The sequence below is a fragment of the Ictidomys tridecemlineatus genome, chromosome 6 (assembly GCF_052094955.1).
Source record: "Ictidomys tridecemlineatus isolate mIctTri1 chromosome 6, mIctTri1.hap1, whole genome shotgun sequence".
NCBI classification, from domain to species: domain Eukaryota; kingdom Metazoa; phylum Chordata; class Mammalia; order Rodentia; family Sciuridae; genus Ictidomys; species Ictidomys tridecemlineatus.
Window position 1 is genome coordinate 190,762,211 of NC_135482.1, and position 11,124 is coordinate 190,773,334.

Sequence of the window (11,124 nt, forward strand, 5' to 3'; positions counted from 1 at the left end):
GGCTGTCCAGTGAAATATGGATTGCCAGAGGGAGCATGTGTGTGTAGGGGGATGGGTTTGGAGGGGAATGTGGATGTGAGGAGATGAGCCCTGGTGAGAGATGGAGGTGCACTGTCTAGGAGGAGGACGGTAGAGATGGAGCCACCAGGATGCTTGGAGAAAGGATAGAAACAGTGTGGACAGCAGGCTGAGCAAACCCTTCACCCTGCTTCAGGAGACTCCATCCCTCTGTTGAAGTCTTAGCTCTGGTTTCCTGGACACAGAAAAAGTGGGAGCAGGCCAGAGTTTTCAGTCAATCTTGCTCATGGTGATGTGGACCTAGGATGGATAAATTTCAACTAGATCAGCAGGGATTTTGAATTCACATAAAGGGTTGATGAAAACATCGTGCTTTTCCTTTCTGTAAGTCCCACGTTGTATGTTGACAAAAGCTCTACTTAAAGAACCATCAGGAGAGACTTCGGCTCAGAAGGCTGTGAGGCTTGTTCTGAGCCAGAGAATCCTCAACATGTGTGCAACGTGGGTCTTGTCTACATGCATCTGTTAACTGGAGAGAAGGCCATCCCTAGGCAAGGGGAAGGGATGAGGAACACTGTCTGATGTCTGGTGCCACCCTGCTGGTAGGACCTGGGTCCTTCTAAGGAAACTAGGGTGAAGGGTCAGTCTGAATGCTTAGATGAACCTAAGGAAAGAATTATGGAAACTTGTGATTGAATGATGTGAGGAGCAGGATGGAGTCAGGGTGGATCCCAGGTTTGAGCAATTGAATGAGGGAAGGAATCTGTGCTTTTCTTGTACCAATGTCTCCATTTATTAAAACATCTTTCCTTCATGGAGGGCAACAGAGACAGAAATCTTGGACTTACCTGCATGATCCTTTTCTTCACTTCCCCTGAAAAACTCCAGTTGTGCCTTTCTTCCACTGTGTTTCCCAGTCATCGTATTCAGGAAGTCTTTCTGAGATTCCTTCACACTTCCCCCAAGATGACACAGTGACACTGTGCTGTGTCGTAATATCTTCAAGTCCGTCTGGTTCTTGTGGATATGAACAGCCTTCTCCCCTTTGGCCCTCCCCATCCCTCCCTCAGCTCATTGTGTTTTTAAAATTAGGATAAAAGACCTGCAAGAACTTTCTTTAACTAAAATAAAACTTAAGGGAGTCACAAATTAGTTCAGTAGGAAGAGAAAGGCAAAGATTTTCCGTTTTGGAATGAGAAAACACTTCAAGTAGCAATTGCATTTGACGTGGACCTTGAACAGCTGATGTTTGGATGTGTGGGAATGAGGCATGCGGATGGTTTTAGGCCCCAGCAAGGCTAGGCCACACCACAGAAGTGGAAATGTATTTTGTTTTCTTGCATCTGAGCTCTCTTCAGCTGTTCTTGGACCCATCCTTGGGAAGGATTTATTTTCGTACTATTCATTATTATGAATAACATAAATTCTTTATTTTATCCACTTATCATTCTTTATTCAATCTTTACTTAGTGGGACCTTAAAATAATCTTTAAATTGATGTTTTTTTCAATTTATAAAAAATCAAAAATACAAGAAAAAAATTAAAATTACACATATGTCAATCTTCCAAAAATAATATCCATTGACATTTTGTTGTATTTTTTCCAGGCTTTCATTGGGGAAAAGAACTTTTTCAAAATCTAGATCTGCAAATCTTCAATGGATATTTTGATAATTTGTGTATAGAGCATGCTCAGTTGCATTGATATCTATATGTATCTATCTGTGTGTGTGTACACATATATACAAATACATATACTGTACTTGTCTGCATTTTTTCATGTAATATTTGAGTAGAAGCAACCATTTTCTTTTAAGCTAAGTGAGACAGTGCCGTGCTGCAAGTTGAATGGGGACATCATATTTAGATAGACCAGGATTTGAATTCGCGTTCCGTTATTTTTCTAACTGTAGAAACTTGGACAGGTCATTTGCCTTGCCTGCATTGATTTACTCATGTGTACAAGAAGTGTAATTATGTAACCTTTTTGGCTTTATGATAAGAATGAGGCATAATGATGAATTGTTCCTGATTCTGTGTACCAGTGGACATCCCAACAGACGTTTCTATTCTGTAATGGAGAATGAAGGAAGGACACGGCCATCTGCATGACAGGAAAGATCAGTACGTCAGCCTCATTGCCTTGAAGCATTAGGTGCCCAGCATTTTGGAAGGAGGCTGGAATCATATAGTCACCAATTCTGTACCTCATGGAGGGAGTTGCAGATAATTTTTCCATAGCAACTAGCTGCCCCCGGTCACTGTCAGCCAGTGATGAACAAACCTTATTAATATTCAAGTGTGAAACACATAAACATCATCCTTTCAGTTTAGCTTGAGAGAACAAAACTGAGAATCACTAATTTGGATAGTTTTCTCAGTTTACCAACCGGACCCTGATTCAGAGTTTCTGTGGCCTTTCCCCAGGAGAAATAGTCCAGAACTCTGTATAGCCAATGTGTTGCCAGAAAGCAAAGCGTGGTCCTAGACTCCAGAGTGGGGCAGGTGAGCATTTTACAACAAGCAAATAAGTAAAACTAAAAACATCCATAAACCCACCTAGTCGGCAGGCACATGAGAGCCAAGAGCCAACATTGTTTATCCACCTTTCTAACAATAGAGCTAAGGATGAATAAGTCAGCACAGGTCGAATGGGATAAATTTGCAATTATACCTGAAGGTGAATGTAACTAATTTCATAATTTTGAGCAGTTCAGTTTTGACTGCTCCAAAATTACAGCCTCAAAAAGAGTCCTGAATATGATTGGCAAAGAGAAAATCAGCATGAAGCAACACAGCTCTTCATTTAATTAGCTTGTTTGTGAGTCATGTTCAATCAGCCTAGACCATATGTGGATTCTCTCTAAACATTTTTATTAACAATAAAAATGTATGTGGCCTATAGACAAATGGATTTCTTATTAAATAAGTCATTATTGGACTTCCTCTAGAGTGATAATTCCTAAGATTTATTCATTTTCAGTGATATATGGTTTTTAAGAAAATATATGCACATGCTGGCTCATGTGTATTTAATTTTTAGCCTAATATAAGCCCAATCAGAGACTTCCCTCCTGCCCTTCACATGCCCAGGGTGAGAATAAGAAACAGGCTGCTTATTGCTTTTCTTCTTTCTTCTCTGCTCCTGGAGTAGCTGCCCAGGAGTCCAATTTAAGAAGCAAGAAGGGATAATGAAGAGCCACCTCTTAATTACACAATCAGTTCCCTTTTCTTCAGGGAGTTCTCTAGTTCATAGCTGCAATTTGAAGGAAGTCGTGCAGCCTGAGAGTGTGAGGTCAGGAACTGCGGGACATGGATGGTTTCTTACGTTGGGGGAGACCTCAGACCAGAGATGGCAATGCAACAGCAGAAGATTGTCTTCCCAGTCACACCTTGAAATTATGAAACTCTTTCCTGAATTTGTCAGTGTATCAGCTGGAACCATGTTTGGCTCAGGATGCCTGATGCAAGTAATGTTTCTGCAGGTTTTCACTGCAGGGGGAGATGGTGATATGGCAGCCTGAGAATGCTCAGGTGACCCTGACCCTTGCCCTGCCCTTCCAGAAAATATGAGTCATATTGACATGTTCACTGATAGCCCATCTTTCAGGGAAATAAAACAAATGGTAAGAAAAAGGAAAAAGCCAAGGACACTTAGTGGCTAAGTGTTTCCAATTGCCTTGGGGAAACAACAGTTTTCTGGACATCTCACCAGGAATTTTCTCCTATTTCTCATTTATTAGCTGTACGTCATATGGGTACCTCTGGGTCAAAAAGACCTGGGTAGTCAAAAACTGCCAAGATAGGAGTGTTGTTACCTCCTTGAAAATAATGAAGGGCTCACTAATATGAAGAAGGGAAGAAGCAATGTGTAGTCTTTGATCGAATTAATATTCGTTCAGAGGTCATTTTCCTGAGGACATTGCAGTGCTTTAAGGAAGTGTGCCTGGGAGCCTGTGAATTTCACTGGAAAAGGCCATTATCTAGAGTAAGAGAACTCTTAAAGAAGACAGGAGTGTTCTATATCTGCATGGTTTCACACAATAGCCACTTGCCACAAGTGCTCGCTATTTTAGCACTTGAAAAGTAGCTGAACTTTGCTTTACTATATAAATTAAGTAGTCACTTGGGCATAGTGACAGTATTACATTGGACAATTCAAGTCCAGGACATTCTTGGTGAATGTTTTGATGTGGAAGAAGGGAGGGCAATAAGGAAAACCACTGAGAACAGAAGCAGATGTGGATGAGGTACGTAGGTGGGAGGGTACGGATGGAGTGGTGCATCTGGAGAACTACTGTCCCAGTGAAGGTGTGGTGAGGCAGGTGAGGGCAGGTTCAGGGCAATGCACAGGGCTCATTAGGCTGCTTCTCTCAGCGGGTCCTTTTATATGGATCTTTTCTATTAAAATGACATCAGTGTCACTTTTTCCAGAAGAAAAGAGGTTCTTCTCAGTGGGTGGTGTACTTGGATGATTCTCCAACAGTTCTGCCACCTGGGCATGGCACTCAGACCTGTGTCGGTGCAGGAGTGTTGGTCTGGGTCAGGCTGACCATGGTTACTTCTATGTTCTTGTTTTTTTAACTCAAAATTTCAGAAACCAGTGGAAACACAGTAAAACCCCTTTCTAGGTACTTTTTGTCATCTTATGAGAAAATACAATCTTATTTTCCTCCTTCTATACTGGACTTTTTTTTGTTTTTAACCTGACTTCTCACTCCGCACCCTGGCACTAAATATTGCAGTTTCACAAGACTCCTGTCTTCCTGGGGGAGCTCATTCTCCTCTAAAGCTTTCAGTGCTGTGCACTGCTCTCTGAGCACCAGGCTTGTGTCCAGCTGCTTATTTGACCTTATGATTCGGTTGTCTTAATAATACTTCAAACACAGGAGGTTCAGAAAAGAGCCTGTCTCCAGCCTTTCCTCCCAGAAGCTTCCATGTCTTTATTTACATTGTTTTTCTAGCCAGAAAACCAGTCTCTTCTTTCCCCCGCCCACCATGCCCAATCCAATGGCCTATTCCACAGGCATCCACCCGATGACATCCCCTTCTCCATTCTTCCACCTCCACACCCAACTTTGACCCTCTGTCACCTTTTGCATGGATGACAGCAATCACCTTCTGCATTTCTCCAGACTCACTTCCTCCTAACACACCTTAATCCCACTCAGTTGCCAAAATGAGTTTTCAATTTGTTAATAATATCACACAAGCTCTCTTGCTTAATGCCCTGTCTTTTCCCATTCCTCTTAGAATAAATTTAATTTCTTTGCCAAGAGTAAACAGTTGGCTATGTGCTCATTCCTGAATCTCTCTCCAAATTTATTATTTGTTCCATTTTTTGGACTCATTTTTCTCGAAACACATTGGCCTTCACTGCCTGTAACGTGTCAAGTTCTTTCTCATCCCAAGGACTTCTCACTTGCATTTCTAGGCTGTGTTCCTAGAACATTGGCTGTCTGACTCCTTCTCAGCCCTTGCGTGTTGCTCAGCCAACCACTGCCTGAGTACCCTCCTTTACAGTGTTTTCACTTTCAAATGCAATAGCACCATCTTCAAATCATTTATAGTGCAAATGTATTTTTTTTGCTGTTGTTACTTTTTTCTTTCTTAGTGCCATGAGAACAGGACCAGTACCTACTTTATTCACTATTACTTCTTCAACTGTTAAATGCCTGGTGCAAACAAATGTTTCTTGAATAGATGACTTCAATTATTAGAGTGCATAAAGAAGGAACTATTTAAAGTTGTATTTTTATTTACATTTTAAGTAAAGATAAGTCATATAAATGGCATTTTGATGATCGTCTGGGATAGTTGCCAATTTAACTTTGTAGAAGGATGTGATAAATGAGCTAATAAATGGAAAACAATCTCCTATTTCCTTGCACATAAATTTCACATTAAATTGCTTGTTGTGAGGAGCCATTGAGTCATTCCCTGTGATATTCTAAATCAAAGGCAGAATGCCTTCTTCTGCACTAAAGATTTAATTATTCCAATAATGTCAACTGTGATAACAGTTCTTACCAATGCAGGGTCAGCAAGAGACACAAACATCCCAGGAGCCTGCAGCTTGATGGACAAGTACTAGAAGCTTATTTTTCTATTCTTCTACCCCAGATTATTTGTCTCAAAAGATGACCACTTTTTACTTAATTCATTAAGTAAAACTGCATTTTTAAGTGGACTTTGGTTTTAACACAGAACCCAAGATATAATCAATTAAAAAGTATTCATTGAGCTAATAGCCCTAGGGAACACAGACTCTCTAACTTGGATCTACTCTATGGAAAATAAAAGTAAAACAGCATCTGAAAGACTCTCCATTGTCCTCCAATGACAGTCCACTAACCAAATGTCCTGCAAGCATGTCCTAGAATCAGTTTAGGGCTCTCAGTTTGGATTTGTGAAGAAAACGAGAAGACTGTTTCGATAAAGATAACCTCAATCTAATACGTGTTTTTGAGGATCCGCTCTGAGGCAGGATGTTTGGCCCTACACAGACTACAGTGTTGAGTCAGAATGAACAGTTCTCAAGGAATTCAGTAGGTAATGGATTCAATGACAGATAGCTAAAAGGTGGAGGGCAAACAAATTTCAAAGGAAGCATAAAAATAAAGTCATATAGAAATTCAGAGGAGAGCAATGAGTTCCACTTGCAGATGTTGGAATTTTCAAGAGGTGCCGCCACTTCTGCCGAGCTTTGAAAATCAAGCAGGACCTGAATGTCTACAGTAGGGAAGGCTTTCCTAGTTCTGCAAAGACATGGGTCAGACAAGCAAGAGAAATGTACAAGGAGCACAGAATTGGTCAGCAGGTTAAAGGGAGAAGGGTTAAGATAGGAGAAATAGTTTGGGGCTAAGTAATTGCACTTCCTGCTGCAAGAATTAGGGAGCCATGCAGGAAGAGAGAGCAGGCCTGATGTGAGTGACAGTTGTGCTGTAGGAAGCAGTGAGAACATTGGAGAGAGAAGTGATGGGAAGGCTTCTCACAGGTTTCTGATGGTGATAGAAGTGGAAAAGTTGGAGGTAGTTTCAACAGGACTTGTGAACTATCTGGATAAAAGGAATCAAGGACAAGAATGAATAGATACAAAGGAGGAGGGTTGAAGAGGCAAGGAGAGTCCAGTTTTATGACAACCAGTGGGAGAGAGGTTTTTAAGGGGAGGTGCCCAGGAGTGTCAGACACACAGCTGCATCATTTGCTGCAGTTGAAGAAGACACCAACAAGAAAAGCCTACTAAGTGTCTCATTTGTTCAGTGGACCCTGGACGTAACGTGACATGACAGAAGAAGTGTGGGATGGTCATGTGTTGTGCAAAACCTCTACCTGGATTCATGGGTGGTTATGTTCCCTTGATCACAATGATGAGTTCAAATCAATTAAGCATTGGCCATGAGCCCCTCTGTACAGAGAGGAGTGTAGGGAGAGCAAAAGAAGCAAGGTTTACCCTTGAAGTTCCCACCAGAGCCACTGGTCAAGAGAAGCAGCTCCAGAGAGTCAGGTCAGTCTGGATGAAGATGATGTGTTTCCCTGGGAGAAGGGTAGGGATCACATTGTCGGTCATGTTTGATTTCATATCCACCAGATCCTGGTGAAAATCTCTGTTCCATAAACACTCAGTAAACCTTTCCCAGAGAAATGGCTGATTCAGAGTGATTTCAGGGAAAGAAATAAAGAGCTGAGTGGAAACAAGAAATTAAAATGGAAAATCATGCAATCTAATGGAGCGTGGGTGGCAGCAACTAAGCAGGTGTGTAGGGCTGTGTGTAACGGCCACAAGTGCAAGGTGGCGTACACAGCAAGAGAGAGACATTTCAATAACCCAAAGCAAAAAGAAGAAACTAAAGGGCAAAAGTGAATCCAAGCCTCGTGCTGTCTTTAACTTCTGTGCACTGATGGAAAGACACTGTCACCTATGCTTCTGTCTGCTCTTACTCGTATGTCAAGAGAAGCAACAGTTAAATAACACTGAGAAGCTTTTGGTTTTATTTGTAAGCCATATGAGAGCAATTAATAAATGCTGCAAGCAATGACACAGTGACTGGCCTTGCAAATTGGCTCGGGTGCCGTGGTGTGCACAGTGAAGAACTGCACTGAGAGGTCACACTGGAAAAATGCAGGCGGGGAAGCACTCTGGATCAAAACCAGGATGGCATAATTCCCTTTTAAATGATTGCAAGGTTTCCTTCTCTCAGTCTGTCTCCTGTGCTGCATTCAAATGTACCACATTAAGCTAGATCTCCGTTGTGATAGTCTTTCAGAGGCTGGGGTGGCTGATCTGACTGACTTCTGGTTTATTACCTCTCCTAGGGCTGGAACCAAAGGGCTTGGTGGCACCAAGCTCCGACTGGCACCAACCCTTTTAGAGAAACCATGGAAATTTCCAAAAGGGGAAATGTTGCAGGGGGAATCTCGTAGGTGAGGTGTCTTTGATGGCTGTAGTATTTCCATTTCAATTTGCAGCCCTTCTCCTTAGGAGTCCAGAGAGCTTGTTTCTTCCTCTTTCTCTTTCTCCCTCTAAACATCCAATTACAAAGTAAGTCTGTGTGATAGGCAGTGAGACCCTGTGGCTGTCATATTTTTCTTAAAATCTCCTGTGCACCCGCCTCCTCTCACGCCCTCCCTGTGGTTGCCTTGCAGGCCACGGCACATGCTCCTGTGGTCACTGTGTCTGTGAGAGAGGATGGTTTGGCACGCTCTGCCAACATCCGCGGAAATGTAACATGACAGAAGAACAAAGCAGGAGTCTGTGTGAATCAGCAGATGGCATATTGTGCTCGGGGAAGGGTGAGTATCGCTGCTGGAGTCTGTTTTGACACATGGTTTGTCCAGCAGCAAGGAGCAGCCATCTTTCACTGAATTTGTGCAAAGGAAAGCCACTGTGTCCTCTGCCTGCCCCATACTCAGAGCTTGAACATTAGCCACAGGAAGTTGGGGATCTAAAATAATGACATACACAAGAGGGTTTGATGCAAAGATTGTCATTCACTTATGTGCAAAGTTGTCGCTGCAAAAAGCAGAATGAATAATTTTGTAAAGACAGATGACAACCACATGTATATCCTAGGCACCCAATGAATCCAGAACAGAAAAGTGCCAAAGAGGATTGTTGAGCTCACCCCTGCAATACGACAGCCCAGCATTGTATAGATACGTAGGTGGAGGAGGGTAGGGGATGGCATGTGAGGAAGACAGAAAGGGAGAATAAATATTTGTTTTTATAAAAAGGACAGAAAATGTATGTGTTTTCTGTAATTCTGGTAGAGTTTTCTTTGGACTAAAAATCAAATTGTTCCAGGCAAGCATGTGTGTCCTAATGCAAGGAAATAGATAATAATTAAGGAAATAGATAATAATTAAACAAGGGGGTGAAAAATCTACAAGCTGATTGAACATAAATCAACAACCCAATCAAATATTGACTATAGAAAGAGATTTGAGGAAAAAGCAAATCTCCTTCCACACCCACACTGAATAGCACATTTACACACTTACACATATTCTCCTTCTTTTTCCTTCTCTCTCTCTCTCTCTCTCTCTCTCTCTCTCTCTCTCTCTCCACACACACATATACATCACCAAGGAAATTCAGAAGGGAATCTCTCTGAATTGACTGATAATACATTAAGTTTTGGGCACCTCAATTTGGTGTTTTCTAGAGGATGTTCTTGAAGGGATTTTAAAATCCTGCTGTCATGGCACTTAGCCAGATCTGTCTAGGAGGCACCCCGTTCCTCTCTGCCATCCCCCGGAGCCACAGGGGTCTTAGGGGGTTCTCCCCGCAGCTCAGAGTGCTGATTTTCAAGGAGCTCCCCTCGTAGCTCGGCAGCCTCAGGGCAGAACAGGCACCCAACTCTGAAGACCAAGCCGAGCTCCAGCAGGAGCTTCGTGGACCCTCAGAACCGACTCTGGGGCAGGATGAGCATGTATTTTCTTTGTGAAGAAGACACGGTGACACAGAAGTGTGTTAGAGGCACTGAGCAGTGCTATAAGGAGCCCCACCAGAGATGCCACCATGGCACATGAGGGGCTCAGAGAGTACGATGCCCCATGGGTAATGTGTTCCCCAAAAGGCAGCTGAAAGAGGCTTTTAAAAAATGCTTATTTCGTTGTAGTTGTTTACATGGTGCAGAGGACTGAACCCAGTGCCTCACACATACGAGGCTAGCACTTGACCACTGAGCTACAGCCTCAGCCCCAAAAGAGGCTTTTTAGTGTAACTTCAGTCATTAAAGCAAATCGACTCTGTGACCACCTCTGGTGCTGGGAGGAAGGCCAAAAATGAATACAAATGTACTCCCTTCCCTAGACAGCAGTGTCCTTGGTTTCCAGGAATTCTGTGTTCAAGTGCTCAGGCAGAGGAGCCGCGGGTTGAATCTCGAGCCATTAGAGCAGGCAAGCAGCTCTCGGTGAGCTTAAAGCAAGCACCCTGCCCTCTCTTTTTACTCTTCCATTAAATTCGATCTAACTGGAAGCCCCTAACAAACCTTCCACCAGTTCTATTCCCGGGGGCTTCTGCTCCTGGAAAACCCCTGCGTTAGATTCGAGCTGCGTGGGAGAATCAAGGAGGAGGAAAGAGGTTAAAAAGAAGAGACAAAGGGAAGGAATCAGGGAGGAGGCTGATGAAGAAAAGTGAGAAAGTGGTAGGGATAGAATTGCCCTGCCAGGGTGACTAAGAGGGACAGAGGACGCGCTGCCAGGGGGGAGTGTCCTGCATATGGAAAACACTGAGATCCACTCACTTTTCTGCATGGGATTTTTTCCCTGCACATAGCTCCAAACTCACAGCTCTAAGGTTCGGATACCTTTTCACTTGGTCCCCACAATGGCAGCTTTGTTAGAATAAGAACACCCGGTTTAAGAACATTCTGCTGGCTGAGGATTCCCACAGATACTAAAACATGAATGAGCTTGTTTGCTTATTTCAAAAATCAACCACTGTGTACCTGTGTGCTACTAGACACCCCATCAAGCCATTAACTGTGTCCACAACAAGCAGGCCTTGGCTGAGTCATGTTCAGTTCCAAGTACAGGAAGAACTCACCAAGTTGGACCCCCCAGCATGGGCAATAACAGTCCATGCCCTTAAAGTGACTTTC

General features: G+C 43.0%; 1 protein-coding gene across 3 annotated transcripts in view; it reads left to right on the top strand.

The window, feature by feature from the left end:
- The window catches only part of Itgbl1 (integrin subunit beta like 1), a 218,586-nt gene that overhangs the window by 201,830 nt on the left and 5,632 nt on the right, over window positions 1-11,124 (top strand). For all 3 annotated transcript variants that reach the window (XM_078016303.1, XM_005317010.5, XM_078016304.1), the window contains one exon: window positions 8,666-8,812. In XM_078016303.1, the coding sequence (XP_077872429.1) occupies window positions 8,666-8,812 (147 nt within the window). The remainder of the gene's footprint in view (window positions 1-8,665; window positions 8,813-11,124) is intronic.